The 20,813-nt window shown below is 37.2% G+C and overlaps 1 protein-coding gene across 1 annotated transcript in view; it reads right to left on the bottom strand.

Annotated features, from left to right (window-relative positions):
- The window catches only part of VPS53 (VPS53 subunit of GARP complex), a 147,462-nt gene that overhangs the window by 106,499 nt on the left and 20,150 nt on the right, over positions 1–20,813 (bottom strand). Inside the window, exons 5-6 of the mRNA XM_075195055.1 lie at positions 8,363–8,449; positions 651–766 (exon numbers count right to left, since the gene is read on the bottom strand). Of these exons, the coding sequence (XP_075051156.1) occupies positions 651–766; positions 8,363–8,449 (203 nt within the window). The remainder of the gene's footprint in view (positions 1–650; positions 767–8,362; positions 8,450–20,813) is intronic.

Raw genomic sequence — 20,813 nt, 5'->3', positions numbered from 1 at the left:
GCAGAGAGGAGCTTCTCTAATTAATCAGACAGACAGCGACAGACATCTCGGCAGACAAAAAATGCGCTGTGTGGATTGGTCATAGGGGCATGCTTGTGATGTCACAGCAACTCGTATGCCTGCAGATGCTGGGGTTTTATTTTTAACTGCATCAGATCCTGTTAAGACACTGTCCTAAAGATGTGGGAGGAGCTTCAGCTATCTATTATGGAGTGGGAAGGTAACACTATTTTTTAACAAAGCAGAAGTAGCCATTTTGGGGTTTAGTAGTCTTTTAATATTAAACATTTTAATTATGTTTTACATACTATGCAAGAACAGTAAACACTGTTCTACAAAAACTACTGGAAATATTTAACCTTAAGAGTCTCAACTACTGACATGTTTATACCTACATCAAATGAAAATGTATAACAATTACCTTAAACATATATTAAATGTCTCTTAACTTATTGCCAACTAGTTTATACACTCTGTCTACAGCATCATAGTAAAACACAGAAATCTAATTTCAGGTAGCTTGTGCTCATTTTTTCAGCATATTATTTTTTTATTTCAATGACATAACACTGAAGAGACTTGAACTGCCTGCTTGTAGCACAAGGGAGGAAACGTGCTGTTGAAATTAAATTGACCGTTAACAGACTTACTCCAATGAGTCAACTCCTCCAGCCAGCATATGTAGATGGTTGAGTGTTGTAATTGAGGTGGTCAAATGGCGCTTAGCATGGTCCAACTGCTTAATATCCCGTGTGATTTCTTTCACCTTGAAAGAGCCATACAAGGAATGTTAGTGATGGAATATTTGAGGCAGAGAATTTGAAAATAAAGGTTACTTAATGCTGCAGTTCAGAATTCACCAAATATAAACACACTTTATAAAATGCAATACTCTGGGGTAATATAGGACTTGTGGAATAGAGTACTTGTGTTTAGTTAAAGACACATGTCACCTAAAGCTAACCTAATTAGGTCGATATCTCTGCCAGACCATTACATATAGAATTGGAGCTATAGTTTGGGATTATAGTTTTCTTTATTTCTATAACCATGGATTCTAGTCAATGACTGATCTCATTTCATACAAATTAAGATTGTAACATTCTTGACCAATTTCATTCTCCCATCTCCCAGTTTCACACCTTGCTACTCCATATACTTACTGTTTCCATTTATCCATTACAAATGCACAATTTACTTTGTCTACACATGTTCAGTATCCTGCCCTCTACAAGAGACATACTTTATCTAACTAGCAAAACATTTTTTAAGTTCAGGTGTGAAGTTGTTCTATAGTCATAGCACTACCTGGTAATATATTATTATGCTGCCTGTGAATGTCATTATTTCTTCATTTTGCTAGTTCAGACTCCATTTTCGGTTACTTATGCATGCTCTTCAAGCCGAAGAATGGCTATATCTTTCCTTTCTTTTCTTTTTTTTTTTTTATTTGCTGCTGTTTTTCATTTGTTTTGCCACCTTACTACAGTGATTTACTCTGCACAACTGACTGTTTACACCTACACTGCTTAGGTAAGACTGTACAGTGACTATAGAAAATCATCATACCCTATCATAATAATTACCTTTTGTCACATTCCACCATGGAAATTGAAATAAATTAAAACCAAACTTTTTGCAGCTTTATTTACACATTATAACCATCAAAGTAAAAACAACTTTTACAGAAAGGTTTAACAATATAATTTAATTACTAAAATACCTGCTTTGGATAAGTGTTAATACCTTTAGATTGCATTATAAACTTGCGCATGTATAACCAAAAAACCTTCCAGATCACACAACAGGCTAATTGGCCACCACCTGACTTCAATTGAAGCAGTTTTGATTTCTTCACAATAAAACTAGCTGTTCCTTGAGGATTCCACTACTGGTAGTGCATAGCAAGGCTAATAATTCACCATGGTTGGAAAGGTGCTTTCAAAAGGGCTCTGGGATAAAGTTGTGAAAGGCACAAGTTAGGAGAAGGATACAAAAAGATTTCAAAGGCTTTTACCTTCCCTCAGAGTACTGTTCAAAGCATTATTAAGTGTATGGCACCATTAACAACTTGCTTATATTTGGCCATCCCTCCAAACTGGATAACAGAGCCAGGAGGATATGATCAGTGAAGGACTCATAAGTCTTTATAGTGGAGATTGATCTATCTGTGCATTCAACAACTATCTCACAAGCTTTACACAAAGCTGCCAGGTATGGCAGGGAGGCAAGAAAGAAGCTTCTTCTGAAAAAGTGTCACCCTCAGTCTTACTTGCATTTTTGCACAAAAAAACCCCTTGGAAGATTCTGATGCCATATGACAAAGGGTTGTATGGTTAGATGAGACCCAGACAGAATTTTTGTGGACTGAACGCCAAGTGCTATGTTTGGCACAATCCAAACACAGCATACCACCCAAAACACACCATAGCTACTGTGAAACATGGTGGCAACATTATGTTGTAGGGGTATTTCTCTTTAGCAGAGACTTAGCAGGAAGATGGATGCCACCAAATACACCCAAATTCTTGAGGAAGACCTGGGGCCCTCTGCTAGACAGCTAAAGATAGGCAGGTGGGTCACTTTCCAACATGACAATGACCCTAAACATACCACCAAGAAAACAATGCACTAGCTTAAGACTAGGAAGGTGAATGACCTTGACTGGCCAAGTCAGAGCCCTAAACTAAATCCAATAGAAAAATCTCACCACGCAATTTGAATGAACTTTAACAATTCTGCAAGAAGAATGTGCAAATATTCCCCAATCTAGAGGCACAAAGTTGGTAGAGACATATACAAACAGACTGATGGCTGTAATTACAGCAAAAAGATGACTCTACAAAGTATTAAATCAGGGGACTTATTCTAGTCTTTCATTTTTTTATTAATTTTCAGAACTGTTGCTTTTGTAAGTTGAAGGTTGCAAGGCTAAATATGAAAATACAGATGTGAACAAATTTGTTAGTACCCTTCCACAAGAAAAGAACCCATATTTTTATCTAAAATAACTTTAAATGACAAAACTAATTGGCATCCATCATTGTTTATTCCATATTTAATAGAAATCAGACTTTGCATCTGAATTTTGACTCAACTGAATATTTTAAGTAAAACAAATGAAAATTATATGGACAAAATAATGGGACCCTTAGGGACATATTCAATTGTCGGCGCAAACGCCGAAAATCTTGCGGTGCGCGCACTATTACCGTTATTATGGTAACAGTGCGCAGGAAAAACGTTATTACCTTAGTTACCCCGCTGGATTTCAGCTCGCGGCTCCCAGAGCCGCGAGCTGAAATCCAGCTAACTACTACAGTAATAATGGTAGTAGTTTTAACGCAGCGGAAATCCGCGACAATTGAATATGCCCCTTAATGTAATATTTTGTTGCACAACCTTTAGCACAATCATTGCAATCAAGCAATTTTCTAACCTGTCAACAGGTATAGTTTGGCCCACTCCTCCTGAGCAAACTGCTCCAGCTGTCTCAGGTTTGATGGGTGCCTTCTCCAGACTGCATGTTTCAGCTCTTTACATAGATGTTCGACAGGATTTAGATAGGGCTCATAGATGGCTACTTCTAGTTCAAGGTTTTGTTCTCATCTATTCTTGGGTGCTTTTAGCTGCGTGTTTTGGGTCATTATTCTGTTGGAGACCCCATGACCTGCAACTGAGACAGAGCTTTCTGACACTAGGCAGTATGTTTTGCTTCAGAATGCCTTGAAAATGCTGAGATTTCATTGTGCCCTGCACAGAGTCAAAACACCCTGTGCTAGACAAAGCAAATGCAGCCCCAAAACACAACCAAGCCGCCTACATGTTTCACAGTAGGTATGGTGTTCTTTTCTTTGAAAGCTTATTTTTTTCCCTATCCGTGGACATAGAGCTGATGTGATTTGCAATAAAGCTCCAGTCTTGACTTATCTGTCCAAAGTACATCCTCACAGAAAAATTGTGGCTTGTCAATATGCATTTTAGAAAATTTCAATCTGGTTTCATGCTGTTCTTTCAAAAGTGGAATCCTCCTGGGTCTTCTTCCATGGAGCCAACTGTTGCTCAAAAAGCATTGGATGGTGCGATCAGCAGATTGACTACTTTTATTAATTTAAGGAGGCTGAGTGTGTGATGCTAATTCAAGAAAGCAATTAGTTCGAATTATCACTATAATCCAATTATTTAAAATAGTTTCTAAGGGGTACCGACAAATTGGTCCAGCCCATTTTAGAAATTCATTTGAGAATAAGCAACAAAATCTCTCTTTTCACGGTTTCTTTGGTTTATTCTATGACATACTGAAGGCATGCAGGTATACATAAGACAATAGCTTTTCAATTTTTTCACTTTTCAGAAGGAAAAATGCATTGTTTCAATGAGATGTAAAAGGTACCATATGTCCACGTCTGTAAAGCTGGAAATGTTTGATTTATTTTAAATTTCCATGGTGTATTGTGATAAAAGGTAGTTATTTTGACAGGATATGATTATTTTCTATGGGCACTGTATAGTCAGTGTAAATAGTTTAAGAGTTCTGAAAAATGGATTTAACTGTCTGAATAGCTGCACACACTGTGTATGGTGAGGTCAGTAAGAAGATGACCTTTTCTGCGAGCTCAAGGAACCACAGCCAGTCTAGTGAAATCAAATATTTGCCTACTACAAACCCATGGTATGATAACTACGTTTATACAGCAAAGCCCACTTCAAGGCTTTTTTCCAGGCAGACGGCCACGACGAGAAGCTGATCTTGAATCTGGGTTGTGTTGATGCAGCCAGGAGGAGCCCCATCTTAAAACAAAGAAGCATCCACTTTCTTTCACAGATCACAATGGATTTGGGCACCTGGAAACTGTACTTCACCTCCTGGATAGGCTGGATCAATGCCAGTAGAATGAACATTCTCCCCCTCTTTAGGTTTTAAAGTCCCACTACAAATTAAAAAAAATACCCTTGTGTCGGTATTACAAAGGTAGGCAGGTCTGGGTATCCCCAACTTTAATTGCAGCACAGCTTACTCAGCGCATCTTGTGAAACTGCTTGAATCCCCCCAGGATTTGGGCACAGATAGAGTCTGACAATCTTCTGATAGCTAACATCTCCGGTCTTCTGTGTTTTCTGAGAATTCTCTGTCCAAAGGCAGGGGAGTAGCACCCGGTAATTACCCATTCCCTCACATTCTGGGACTAGGTCAATAGGTGTCACGGTCTTGCCTCACCTCCTGGACAATAATCCCGCTATTCAACAGCCTGGATTTTGCCCCAGGATGTTGCACATCTGTTTTTGAATGTTGGATAAATGGTATAAATTATATGAATAATATATCCTGTTGAACCATCTTTCTGAGACACTGGATAAATTCCAGATATAGTATTTACAATTGAGCCACTTCAATGACACAATAAACAGGCTAACTTGTAGACCTCCATCCACATTTTGCTTAAGACTCATGTCTACTTCATAGGCTAAGCTTAAGTCTGCTAGGCCTAACCACGAAGAGCCTCATGAAGTGGTGTAGGAGGCAGATCTGGGAGGGACATTGGATGATGGAGAATGGAAACAGGGCTACTAGCTCCATCTGTATAAAAAATAAAGAAAAAAACCCAAACTCCTATATCATTGGTATTCTGTTCCTTGAAGCCTCAAATTCAATCCAGGCGTTGTGCTGCGGGTGTGGGAGGGCATGCCCTGCAGAAGGTACGTTCCTCTATATATGGTGACTAGACTTCAGGTTTTTTGGAGTGAAATTCAAAATCTAATACAAACAATCATAAAATTAGAGATCCATCTCTCTCACAGAATCTTCCTCCTACCACTGAGGGTTTCATCAGCCACAAAAGAATAAGTCATCATATAATCTCCCATGCAACTTGCCATTTGGCAGCAGACTGCAATCAACATAGTCAACCCCCCAAATCAATTATTCCTTAATATGATTTCAGATACATATTGAGTGGAAATAATGACTAGGCTTCTTCATAACTCTTTCTTTAAACCGTGCAAGCCAAAACTTTAACAGTTATGCCCTATTCTCAAAGTATTTTGTGTCTACCAATATTTTGTCTGGATCCTTCCCCGTTGTCTCTCCATTGTTCCCAACCTTCCTTTGTTGTGGGCTGCAACCCCACTCTTTCTACACTCCTTCCATTCCTGCTGATCCTAATTCCCTCAATACTGAAAAATCTGGTTCTGCATACATTGTAATCCAACTTGTTGCATCTCTTGTCATTAAGCAATGGTTATTCTTTTTTAGTTTTTGCACTATAAAGAAATATAAAAGATAAATAAAAATAGTAACTAGAAAAATATCATCAGAAGAGAAAAAGATGGAAATGAGGGGAGATGGGAGTGGGGAGAAGTAAGAAGGGAGGAGGTCCATTCATTATTAATAGATATAGTGATCTTGTGTAGCTGATTACGAAAGATGTAAATTCCAAGACGTCAAGTGTGTGGAGCCATGCTTGCAGCAGGTATAGACAAATGCTGTTAAATTCTATACTGATAGTGAGGTAGAGCTAGGTCACATACATAGTCTTACCAAAAGTTTCTACTTGTACATAAGAAACAGAGTGGAACATATCTGAAAAGCTCTCAAATCTTGATTTGAGAGTGTATGTGAGCTAGCACTACCTCACTATCAGTGTAGAATTGAACTGATATGCTTCAAGTGCATTCTTGATAATCGTAACTGTAACTACAGTGGCTACCTGTGGAAGGACCTCAATAGTCTATGGTATTGCATCATCTGGCTGATAAGCATGAACAAGACATAGTTTATGGAGCGAACATTTTGGTTACAGCCAGATGATGCAATGCCAACTGTCAAAGGCTATTGAACTTGTGCATCCTGAAAGTAATGAAGAGGTCCTTTCACAGGTACTATTATCAAAAATGCACTTGAAGTATATCTGCTTGAATGTTTCCAAAATGGAAAAAACACACATATACGAGTTATAGTAATTAAAAAGTTACTGTAATGTGTACTACATATAAAAATTCATGTAGCAAAAAAAGATTGCAAAATGCACCCCGTTCTTAAACAATTAGAAACATTTTCCACAAGCATTTTTCATCAAATACAGACAAAATACACCAAAATGATGAGGCTACACTGGTAAAGAAAAGTTCTTATTTCATTAAAATGATAAAAAATTTCAGTGCAACATTTTCCATTATGGTCAGTGCCGCCTCAGCATGTATGTGTAATCTGCAGATAATGGTGGACATTTCTGTGCAAATCCATAATGTCTGAATAAATCAGCCAAAGAGCCATTGGATACACCTTGTGCCATTTGTGATGGGGCAGGAAAGATATAAAACTACCACATTTAGCTTGTCAACAATCATCATCATCATCATTTATTTATATAGCGCCACTTATTCCGCAGCGCTGTACAGAGAACTCATTCACATCAGTCCCTGCCCCATTGGAGCTTACAGTCTAAATTCCCAAATATACACACACACACACAGGACAGACAGACAGACAGAGATTAGGGTCAATTTTGATAGCAGTCAATTAATTTTTTTATTTTTTTTTGGATAGCAGCCAATTAACCTACCAGTATGTAGTGTGGGAGGAAACCGGAGCACCTGGAGGAAACCCACGCAAACACAGGGAGAACATACAAACTCCACACAGATAAGGCCATGGTTGGGAATTGAACTCATGACCCCAGTGCTGTGAGGCAGAAGTGCTAACCACTAGGCCACTGTGCTGCCTAAAAAGCTGGCATGGGAAAAATTACAATGAGGAAGAAACTTTACCTTCATAGAAAATTAACACACAACAGACCATTGTAAAATCCCCATTTTAGGTTACATTACTAATATTACACTTTACCGGAATTTACACGATCTTTCTCACATTTTACAGCACAAAATTATCCAGATAAAGTCATAGTACTGTATTGTTATTTGTTGAGTATTACTGCAAATGTTCAGTACAGTAATTCATGTATTAATGCAATAGTAACAAAACACTGTAAATAACGTATACAAGACTTGATAAGGAAGTTTGATTCTATTTTTTTATGGAAAAGCCACGATGTATAGACATTGGACGTGCTGGAGAAAAGTATTTTTAACAAAAAATTGCCTTTTTCCTTTTTTTCCCTGTATGATATGTTCAGACCTTTCTCTCATTTTACACCAATTTTCCTACTCCCTTGATTAAAAACAAACAAAAAAAAACAACAAAAACACACACAAACTTGTAAAATGGTGGTTTGTAATTTGAAAAAAAAAAATCATACTGACTGTCCAACACTAGCTCATTTATCTTAATAAAGTTCTTTTTATAATGTATATATATATATCCTGGTGGGGAATACCATTAGCCTCATAGGCCAGTGTTAATTACCATTTGCTCAGATTTCTCAGCTTTGTCCTTGATGTCTTTGATCTTGCCAAAGAGTTGCTGTATGGCTTTCTGAGCCTCTTCCAAAGCCTGAGCGAGTGAAAAAAACAGATCATCAGCAATTCATCAATTCTATGTAAAGCTGACAGTATTTATTATTTAACATGCAAATTCTGAACAATGTATTCATGCTAACCAGAGTGCACTTAAATCATGTTACTCATATACTATATAAATGTAAATAAACATTGTGTGTATATAACTTTTCACATGAAAAGTGTATATATACAATATTTTTACTTCTAAACAGTTTTTAATCTATACTTTATAATAATAAACATTTTAAAAGACAGTACAATTTGTTCTTGCCAACTGACTTCCATGACTCTCTTAAATACTATCTATATAAATATGAGCATTTTTGGCTTCTCGTGTTCAAACAAACAGAATAATCCTTTAAAGGATGAGTACTTTGTATTTTAATTACAATGTTTTATGTGATCTAACAAGTCTTTATTGTATATTAAACATCAGAAAAGTAATGTATTTCATCTAAAAATAAATCTTTCATGGAAGATTATAGTCTTGAAACTCAATTTAGCTGTGGTGACAAAAGTATTAAATTGTAATGGCAGTAAATTATTAGTATAGTCGTATGGATTCCACAAGAGGATTCAAAGTGGGTATCTTTCTTCAAATTTACACAACCCCACCTTTTGTAGATTATCAGCAGTCTACATTTTTAGTGATGTTGATAGAGACACCAGTTTGAGAGTCAATGTGTTCAATCCCACCAGCCCCTTCCATTGCCCTGTACTTTACTGGTCTGTGCATGCATAGGGAAAAGTATTAGTGGATTGTTTTAATATGCTGGTGGCCACTGGAACTCTTAATTGCTGTTGCTCGAAGGGGCTTCTCATTGGTGGTTCGCACCAAAACAGATTGGAGGGCCACATCAATACAGACATTGGAGTGTTCATTGTGGAAGCCGAATTAAAATGCTGCTGGTGATTTGAAGGTCTGCAATCAGGTACTGCTGGCCATTAGGGACTTGTATTAGTACGCTGATGGTCATTGAAAACTGTATCTTGTCTCGCTGTCTGCCACAAGAAAATTTTACCTAAGAAACAGTTTTAGAACATGTGTGTACTACCGCATGCTTAGATGTAGATGTTAAACGTACGCATAAACAGCTTACAGTATTCAGATGCACCATGATATCATATATGTCTATATATGCCACATCAGGGCATTAAGCAGAAAATACACTTGTTTAAAACACACATATCTCCACACATTTTACTGAATATATAGCAAAGTAAAGTAATAATACACTCTGGGCCTCATTCATTAAAGGACGTAAATGGCGATGTTGTGCCTACAATCCGCTCAATTAATCTGCGCATGCCAATAACCTGAGCATACGCCACAGAACACACCAAAGTTCAATTCTCGTTTGAGCGCAAAGGACATTTATACAGCCTACGATTTCAGAGAGGGAACGTCGTGGGGAAGGGGCATATGCCCATAGTCAATGTACAGTAAGGACATGCCAAACTTGAGCACTCTCAGGGTTGTCCTATTCAAGCTCTGGTAAGAGCAGCGCTGAGGTACTTATCTTTTTTTTTTTGGAGTTTATATTCCACATAGGTATTGGATGTATCCTGCCGAGTCTTGTTTAGTAGAGCAGAGCAGATCTACACCTGAATTCAATCACCACGCGTATCTTCAGATCTGCTCCTTGATGAATCCGGGTGACCGTATATCCAAATTACGTGTGTTTCCAAACAAACACACATTGCTCTCAGTATGTGTTCATTAATGAATCATACCCTATTAATTTATATTTTCAATAGCTCTAGCTTCAGATCTGCAAAAGTAAAGATCTTCTGTGTATTGATTTACAATCTAATGATTTCTACTACAATTGGATGAAATGTAATCACTAATCTTTCTTGGTCTAGAGCGGTGTCTGATATGTCTTTGGTTTTTCAATCACTCAAACAATTTTACCTTTTTTATTGTGAATAGAATTCACGCTTGCAGCAGTTATTTTACTTCAAATCTAGCATTGTCTGGCTGGTATATATGCGTATTGCTTTATTGTCCTCAGGCGAACTTCAGATGGCCTTTTATAAACGACAAAGTACGTTGGATTTTGTATAATTGTTATTGAGCTAACTGAAATAAATTATTTTTGTAATATTAAAGGGAAATTGTAATGAAAAAAGGTTTGTGTGTATATTAATATAGGAGAGCGGTTTGTAAATCAATGTAAGAAAGATGTTAATTTAAACAGGTTGTAGCATACAATGCAGTAATGGCCAGATGCTGTTTTGCACAGCGGTCAGCCTGGAGAATTGAAAAGAGGACAGTTTTTAGTATAGTAGTGGACAGAAGCTGGTTTTGAATAGCTCACAGTCAAAGAGATGTTAATTAATACTGCATTGCTTGCCTCTTTTCAAACCTCCTGGCTGTAGGCTTTGAAACGTGCAAGATACATGTACATCCCTTTTAATGTTTGTCCCACTACTTTATAGATTTGACCTAAATAGATTTGAAGATGGACTGGATGCCTTCATTGCAAGAAACTATATGTAGCTATAATGTCAGATAGAAATTCCTCCATTTAACCTTGTAGCAGGACTTGTCAGCTGCCTCTATGAAAGTTTTGTTTGCCTTCCAGCAGAGCAACACAGATTTTGAAAAGAAAACATTTCATATTTATGCAGTAACAACAACAAGGATTTGAAAGTGTCACCGCTGGTTATCTGTGAGAGAAATAGGATTAGAATTAATCAGTTTAAATATTGATATATACTAGCACCGGGTATATTTTACTTTTCAGTTTCACATACAGATTGCACTATGATGTGTTTTCCTTTTTTTTTTCTTCTTGTATAATATGTTATACAGATAATAAGAAAAAATACTTTTCACAACAAGACAAGAAAAAAAAAAGCATTGAAAATCTTACAGTTATTTATGAGCAAAAAGTTAACACTTATATTTTATGTCACATCATTTGTTTGTCAAAAATTTGCTTAACAGCATATTATTGTACATTCTTATAATGATAAGCCGTACTTCACACTATTTTTTTATTTGGTATTTTAGATTTTGGGTTTTTGTGGAAAGCTGCATGCGAGGGTTGTGAAGGACCCTCTAAACACTTTTAGTGCTGTTGCACTTCCTAAACCACCATATAAAATTGTGCTTACTATACGTAACAAAATAAGGTTATGTTCAGAAATCTGAAAATAATTCATACAAGCCAACAAACATATTAAATAAAACATGTTTAACATAGTTATGCAGAACTCAATGCAACTAAAAAATTACAATTAGAAAAGTCTTGCTATAGTATGTATAATTTAATAATTACCCTGATGTCGGACTGCAATTTATTAATCAATCAGTGTTGTAAAGAGTAGGCATATTATTACATACTATACATGTTTGTAAAGCTGCAATGTCCAGACTCACCGCCTGTATAATGTACCGTATTTCCCCATGTATAAGATGCACCTTAATTTTGGGCCTCGAAATGTATAAAAAAAAAAAAAAAAAGGGATGTGTAGTGTACTGAGACTGCAGGAGCTTGCTGCCGGCGGCTGCACACTATGTGCAGGTCAGTTCGACAGAGACAAGCAGCTGCTGGCAACAAGCCCCTGCAAACGCCCTCCTGGATCCCCCTGCTGCCACTGTATAAGTATGTCCAGAGATTGTGCTGAGATTGCAGGGGCTTGCTGCCGGCGGCTGCACACTACGTGCAGATCCGTTCGGCAAAGACAGGCAGGGAGAGTGTGCTGGCCGGCTGCACTGATTGTGTTTACAATCAGAGCAGCCGGCCAGCACATTCTACCTGCCTGTCTCTGCTGGACGGACCTACACAACAAGACCCCGCAATCGCCTCTGCACTGTTCCCCCCCCCTATCCCCACTGCCACTGTATAAGACACACCCAGTTTTTAGACCCAAATTTTTTGAAAAAAAGGTGCGTCTTATACATGGGGAAATATTGCAATTCAGGCGGTGGGTCCGGACATTGCCGCTTTAAAAAGCATTGTTTTTACTCTGGTAATTGAAAGGGACATAAGGAGGTGTGGCTGCAGGAAACTCTGCAACTGAATGACTTCTAGGGCAGAGGCAAGAGTTATCTGGGCCTGGGCCCAATGTGTCTATCAGAGGCTCCTACCTCTTCATGGATCTTTTGTAACTCTCTACAAGTTGACAGCCCCCCCCCACCTCTTAAAATAGCTCACACCTGTAACTGGGAGAGGCCCCTTCCATCAACTGAGGTCTTCACCATGAAGCTGCATTTAGCACAAACACAGAAGGAAAATTTCATCAGCGGTGGTGTTGAATGATCATGAGTCTTTTATTTATTTTTTACTAACACAAAGGCAGGATGAACATTGCCACGTCATAAGTTTTGCTATGGTTGGATCACTATTGGAATTCATTGCAAAAATATAGGGGAGTTAATTGTGATGCTGAACTCAAGTGGCCCCACTTTGACTGGTATTTGCATTATATATATTTGTGACCAGGAATTAATGTTTTTGGCAAACACCCTATCATTGCTAAAGAGCTCATGTCATCTACTACATACAGGGGAGGCAAACATTTTGTGGGAAGAGCCAATATAGCCTGCATTACTATTAGAACTACAAAAACTCACTAATGCCTCCTCCTAAGGATACTCAGAAACAATCCCCAGCCAGATAAAAGATTTTCATGCACCCACATAAAAGTGAACAAATGTAACCCAGAATAAAAGGTGGACAAAATACAAAAAAAACAACTATTTTCCTTAACAATCTGGGCCCTGTGGCTCATTATTAGCAAATTTATTGGAAGCCCCCCCATGAGCTTACTCATGGTGAAGCTGTTTTTAAACTGCTTCTATTTCATTTTTACCAGTTTAATTACATAAATAAATAAATAACTTAATGTATTTTCTGTACAATCCAGTGAAAAATTTATACTATTTGCCACATTAAAAATAGAGCAAAAATCAGTCTTCAGAAATATTCATGCACTACTTTGAAAAAACATTTTGAATGTAACAATATTTAATATAAAATACATTTTAGCAAAAACTTCAAGAGATGCCTAAACCGGTTTCATTAGCCAGCAGCTTTAAATACGAAAAAAGGCTTTTGTTTAATACGACTAGTCAGCTATTATGTCCTGCAAGACAGATAGTGATTTGCACTGGATTATTTTGGCAGATACTGGTGCAAATGTCAGCACAGAAGTATATTAAATTACCCATTTGTTTTCTATAGATTTCTTAGAGCACTTGCCAGTTGAGTTATACAGACTGTACAGCTAAGCCATCTATAAAGACCATGGGGATCAGTGGACCCACTTAGAGACATCTGTTTTGTCTTTCTGTACTCTGCAATACAAAAATGTCTATATACATAGCTCAAGCTAATGCAATAAATCAGAATATGGCAAAAGGAGTCCACACTCCTATCTTTATACATCATGACAAGTGTCTTTTCCGCAGACCCATTCACAGATATAAATCACAATTTTGCTAGAATACGAATCCATTTACGATTGTTTTGTGGCAAAACGGCAAAAAATATTGCTGTGTGACTATCGCTCCCAATTGCAACACAATTTAAAAGAAACTGAACAAATATTTTAACTTTAAACTTTTAAAAGCGATCTCTAGCCCATATTCATTAGGCCGTACTGGGAGAAATATACTCCGTATTTGGGAGCTGCGAGCTGAAATCCGGCTTAGAATTACCGTAATAACGGTAATATTTTTAATGCCGTGGGAAACGCCAACAATTAAATATGCCCCTTTGGCTCAGTGACAGCTGCTACCAGAGAAAAAGAACGAACAAAACCCTTCTTGTGGCTAAATATAAACAATATGCATCAGATCCAACATCTAAACTACAATTATTCTACCATTATGCATGGAGTTTCCTAAGCTATGAAAATGCACTAAACAGAGAAATGGGACAGTGTTTGAAGTATATTATATTTAAAAAGATGTACCCTCAATAATAGTATACCGAAAGTACATTCATCAATATGCAAGTGGACAGAGAAAGCATTAAACTGTGGCTAACAACTGCAGTAAATCTGTTTATGTGGAATATATTTTCCCAACACCTTCCTCAGTCGTGGACTGCTATCTAAAGCCAAACCAGCCCCAGGAGATCAGGAAAGAGGGAATCACTATTCCGTTGCCATCTTTCAGGCCTTCCAAGATCACAGGTAATTCATTATATGCAGTGTATCCTTAGTATATAAGCATAGTTTAGAATGGGCTGTCTTCGTCAATCATGAATTCACCAGTGATAGGCAAATTGATACACTTCAGGAGCTGCATTGGGTGGCCCTCTAATCTTTAAAACATTACTTAATGTCAGTAAGAAGTTAAATACATTTAATAAGAGACACACCAATCTATAATAACATATCAGCAGGCATTTAAAACAAGTGTTACAAACTATAACAAACAAATCTAACAATAAAGCAGAAAGGAGCTTGGGGGTCACAGGTGAAGGCTCGGAGGGCCGTTTGTTGCCTATCATTGGTCTTCACCACTTAAGAGTACTTGGATAAATTCCAGAAATGTAGTGACAAGGGATGCATTGTTACTAAAGCTATTTGTTCCATATCAATATAAATATTGACAGCACCTTTGCGTTCTTCAAATAAAGGGACTCATTTTCACCATCATTCTGCTGAGCACTGGAGCTTCGGTGAATATCAGCTGTGTAACTTTATAGAATGAGCTAGGCACATTGTTACATATGATAATGCTTAGTTTTATAAAGCTGCTTTGAAATGATACAATATAAAATATGATGGGAACAGGTACGAGTTGGTGTTTTATGTGGATTTATGTACTATTGCTGTTAGTTTTATTTTTTATAAATAATTATTTTATGACTTTTAAATCGAGGTGAGCGGTTTTAAATGTACACTACCACATTTATCTTTAGATATACAAAGCAATGTATATTTTATACAGTTTCAGCTACAATCCTTAAATTACTTTTTTGTTGCTTGATATTTTTAACTCAAATGATGCTTTACTGTAATAAACCATAAACAATAAATACTACCAAAAAAACCTTGAAAGGGAAATGAAATGTGCTTTCACTGCCTTCAATAAAGAGATCTTGTCCTTGGGTATTTAAACAGCCCCATGAAATGCTGACAGCTGTTGCCATCTGGTTTTGGCATTAAATAGATTTACAAGGTTAAGGACCTCCTTGAAAGTGAAGTTTAGACAAATCGGAACTACATTTCCTTTGAAGAGTTATTGAATATGCAGCCTCCTGCTGACTGTGTAAAAAGACAGACTGTGCAGATTCCACATTTTTCCTATTTAAAAATGGCATTTCAGTAATCATATAAATAGACTCACTACAATACACATTATTACACAGAATTTTGATCCATATTAAAAATGTACCCTAACCAACAGAAATGACAATGCATCTCAGGTTGCTTATACTGGTTCTTGAACTGGCACAACAAGTAAAATCAAAGCACTATCTATGTGTTGTATTTTATAGATCTTCAAGTAATGTTTCACAAGATCAGTGCAATAAGTTTCCCTTGTGTGGAATTATAGACCACCACAGTGGCCATAAAATTAACATATCCTTTTTCATTGTTGAGAAATTAAAGTATCGACTAGAGATTTGGCGAGACAGATATTTCACAAGGGCAACTTCTAAACAAACCGCTTAGGAGGAATCTTAACCGGATAATAAACATTTGTGCTCACTGTTCTTGTATAGCACATACAATGAACACATGGTGTTAAACATGTTCAAGCTTCTATTGCAATAATTGTGGCCTGTTTGAGGGGCAGACTGGTCCAGGAAGTCAAAGAAGAGTCAAGGAAAGCTTCTCTGAGACTTTAGTTATTGCTTAAGTTGTCCATACAAGCTATGATTCTGTCAGACAAATTGGGTTGTTTTACATGCGATTGGTCACAAATTGCACTGTGTATGGTCTATAAAGCACACCAATCTTGCAGGATCTTTCTATGTTGATCAGTTTATCTGGAACATCTGCTTGATTGATGAAAACTAAAATGAAGAGGATGTGCAGGTGGTAAAGTGAATGATCCTGTAAGCAGTATTCCAAAAGGAATGACGTGGGAACAATTTGTGGAAGGCAGTTAAGATAAAACTATAGCACAGTCAAGACATGACATGAGTGAGCCAAGGCCTTGTTAGTATTATGCTCTAATGTACCCATGCAAGCAGAGATGTCAAAGGCCAAATTTCATAATTTTAGATCAGATTGGATCAAATAGACAATTCCCATATGGATCAATATTAATAGGTACTGTTGGAAAATGCTGCTGGATAAGGACCAAATTATAGTCTGAATGCATGAACTAAATTAAACCTCATCGGATCTACCAAGGGTGTATTTTTGAAGTGTGGAATAGGTGAAAATTTTAATTTTAGGGGATTGTAGATTTACATTGCAAGAGACGAAAATTACCCATAGGCAACAGGCATTGCATGTAGGTATTTAGGAATTGAAGACTAAATCAGTGAAGGATAATTGTACCTAAAAATCTATTTTATTGGCTTACATTTCCCCTCTCACGAATTTGCAGAACTCTGATGGTTCCTTACCAAAGATCTCTAGAACTTGGGAAACTCGCCACTGCCAGGCGTCCAATGCTTCATCTACCACAGAAATGTTCCCAGACAGTGACAATGATAGGACTCATATGCAAGTCTGCGCAAATAGCGCATGTGCTTGAAACTGGCACAGAACATTTTATGCTTAAACTGTGCTAACTATCAACATGTAGACAAGAAGCTGTTGCTGTGCTGGCGAGTTCTCTCAAACTACAGGGGTACCTGGGATGGAATAACATGCTCTGCTAGTTGGGTAAGCTAATAAATGAGGTGGAATAATCGCCACCAGAAAATGATACTAATCATAGTATCATACTAAGTTGTTTTTATAAATTTTAGGTAGTAAAGAAGAAGAATTTGGTCACACAAGAGTAGTGTATACAGACACAGCAAACCAGGGTGACTTCTACTATCTAGTTTGCACAGTAAGGGTTCATTACTACCTTGTATACACGTTTTCCCAATGAAAAACATATGTAAGTACTTCAGAACTCACTGTTTACAAAGAAAATATTGACAGGAATTTGTACATGTTTTAGCAACACTTATGTATTATAAGATTATAATCCACTTGGCTCCAGGAGTTTGAAAAAGAAATGCAAAAGTGACATGGGTTTTTACATTATATTTTTGAATTCGTGCATGCTTTAGAAAAATGGACCGAAGGAAACAAGTTACTCCATTTCAGGACCATTTACAATAAGTTTTAATAGCAAATGTTTCACTCACCAGGTGTTCAGAGCATTCTTGTTTATCTTGTTTTTATTTTAAACAGGGAGAGGGAAGGGTGTCAGGGGCCAGGATCACAGGGAGGTATACAGAGCACTAAGGGAGAGTGGTGGAAGTCAGGGGACAGCGCACCATAGGAAGAGAAAGAGAGAGAGTATAATGGGCCACTTACCAGAAACAGTAATGTCCTTTGTGATTCCATGGCTCTCCCATCCCCCAAAACACTGGAAAAATCTAGAGACACTATACAACACAGGAAACATTGCTCCATATGGCATAGTATTCATTTAGCTCACATTCTAAAAGCACATAGTCTAATAGAACATGTAGATTTTCAGCATAATGTAATGAGAACATGTACACAGCCACCTGCATGATAATGCTAGTCATATGTAAGCACTGCAAGCAATATAGCAGCAGCCATACATATAGTACCTTTATACAACAAATCTTTTACCAATATTGCTGTGTGACTGAATCATATAGGCCACTAAGCACATTTTACCTTTGCAATCTGGCAAGGCCAATATGCACTATGAAGCACTTACCCTCTTGTAAGCTTGCGAGTAGGACCCTCTCATCTCTCTGTCTGCAACCCAGTATGGTTTTTCCCCCCAAATGTAAAGCTCTAGGAAATTGCTAGTGCTATATAATAAAAGGTTGATGAGGATGATGATACTATAGTACATGCAAATATAGAAATTAATATGAACCATGTAACATGGAAATGGTTTTGTTTTTATAAAGTGTTGTGGAAACAGTGAATTTATTTCACTTTAATTTAGATTTACGTCTTCAACTAAACCATATTTTAATGTTATCACTCACATGCTATACAGAGAGAAAACTAAAATATACTTGCCCTGACTCAATTTTTTTTTTTTAGACATTACGGGCCTGATCCACCTTTGGACACAAGTCCCTTTGCGTGTCATATCTCGCGGGAAATATCTCTGCGTATGTTCATAAACGGACTTTACACCAATGAATGCAACTGCATGTAATTCATGTCTGAACGCAAATTACACCTACTACTGTCTACGATTTGAAGGGCAGAACGGGGGAGGGATGGGGCGAATGAACATAGCCCAGGTACAGTAAGGGCGTGCTAACACGGATGCAGATGACTGAAGCGCGAAACATCTTGTTGATATGTGTTTTTTTAGTTATATCATTTGCACCAGCTACAGGGCAGGTTAAAGTTCCAACTGATAGTGATGACTACATGTATGCATGCCACTAAATTGCACAGAACTAGTGTATGCAAGGAAGAGAGAAAATAATTTTTTTTTCCTTCTTAAAACACATTTTTACTAATAATTATAGTATTACAAGTTGGTAATTTCTTTTATAATTATGTAAAAAAAAAATTGCATGCGTTCTGATGGGACTTTATGGGGGGTATTCAATTGTTAGCGTTAACGGAAAAAAACGAGCGCTCAAAAAATCTTACCGTTAACACGGTAATTACTCGCGGAATTTCAGCTCGCCGCTCCCTGAGCGTCGAGCTGAATTTCCACAAGTAAACTACCGTATTAACGCTTTTCTCGCGCAATATTACCGTATAAACGGTAATATTTTTTGAGCGCTCGTTTTTTTCCGTTAACGCTAACAATTGAATACCCCCCTATGTTGCACATATGCATATCCTGCACCATATGTCGACGGTCTACATATGACAAGTAACGTATAAACAGAGACAGATTCAAATGGCAACGTATCTTGAGATACGCTTGTATTTGAATATGGATGTCAATGTGTACAAGTTACATGCAAGTTTTTTTAGATGCAATTTGCGTTTGAAGATGAATCGGGCACCTAAGCCCTTTACACATTGGTAATGAACAACATCTGTTGAAAACAAAAAGTAAATCTTGTACTTGTCCTCATTTCTAATAGAGAGTATTCTTAAAGCTTCCCTGCAGCATAGTGTACTATGTAAATACAAAGCACTAGAACTCCATTTCATTGTTGATTCCTCTGAACACTGCAGGCAAACATAGAAATAAACACAAAGCAAATGCTTGGCAGAAGGTGTGTATATACAGGTTTATTCGTTTAAATTATTTTTGGACTCAAGTTTATACGGCATTTATCTGACTTTATTAACACACAGTGAACAGGTGATTTGAACTCCAGTGCATTTTAGCATTTAAAAGTTTCTAATCAAGACATGTTTAACACAGAATGCAAGTGTTGCAACAAATATTTTATATAAAAATTGATAAGAATGTATCCAAATAATAACACAACATAGAAAAATAATCAAACATGCAGAATGTGATTCCATGAAAACAGGTTTCATGTATTCGGCAGGGATTTTATTTATCTATTATAAGAAGAAATGCCTCGGCATAAAAAATAGTGATTGAATATAAATTAAACAAACATTTTTTGAATTGGCTAGACTACTTTCTTTAAAAAAAAAAAAAAAAACAACAAGAAAAAAAACAAACACACACTCATGGTTAGAAAAAAAAACAAAAGGCAGATTTTTCAGTTTTGACATGCGGCTATTCTACAACACAAAACAAAAATGAAAAATAAAAATGAAGATGCAGTCTTAAGCAGTTTGAAAACTTGTTGATATAATTCAAACAGAAAAAGGTCAAAATTAAGCTTTTTTTTTTTTAAAAAAAACCTATCAATTAGGGCCAGATTTTGAGTTGGACTGCGGCCCAAAAACATGCTTTATAGCACTGCGCTTGAGCAGAAAAATGTCAGGTTTGATGTAACTTGCACTTATGCCTGGAGAGCTGGGGCATGTAAGTCAAGTAGAGTATGAGAAGACTATTTAAACTATTGCAGGTCTCAAAAGACTGCTGTAAACAGGCGTACAGAAACAGCAGGGCCTCTCTCCCTCCTTCCGCAAAAGAAGAAACCTGCAACAGTGTTAGAGCCTTGGTTGGTTACCACTAAAGCATTGGGACATATGCGGGGTCCCTCTGCAGAAGCAGCAACCGCATTTAAGCCAGACTGGGCTGATCATACTAGAACATAAGACACCCAGCAAGAGGTGGTGTCATGATCTGAAACCAACCCCAACCTGGTCAGTACGGGGCTGAACTACCC

This window comes from Mixophyes fleayi, chromosome 2 (genome assembly GCF_038048845.1).
Source record: "Mixophyes fleayi isolate aMixFle1 chromosome 2, aMixFle1.hap1, whole genome shotgun sequence".
NCBI classification, from domain to species: Eukaryota; Metazoa; Chordata; class Amphibia; order Anura; family Limnodynastidae; genus Mixophyes; species Mixophyes fleayi.
This window is presented reverse-complemented; position numbering and strand designations above follow the sequence as displayed.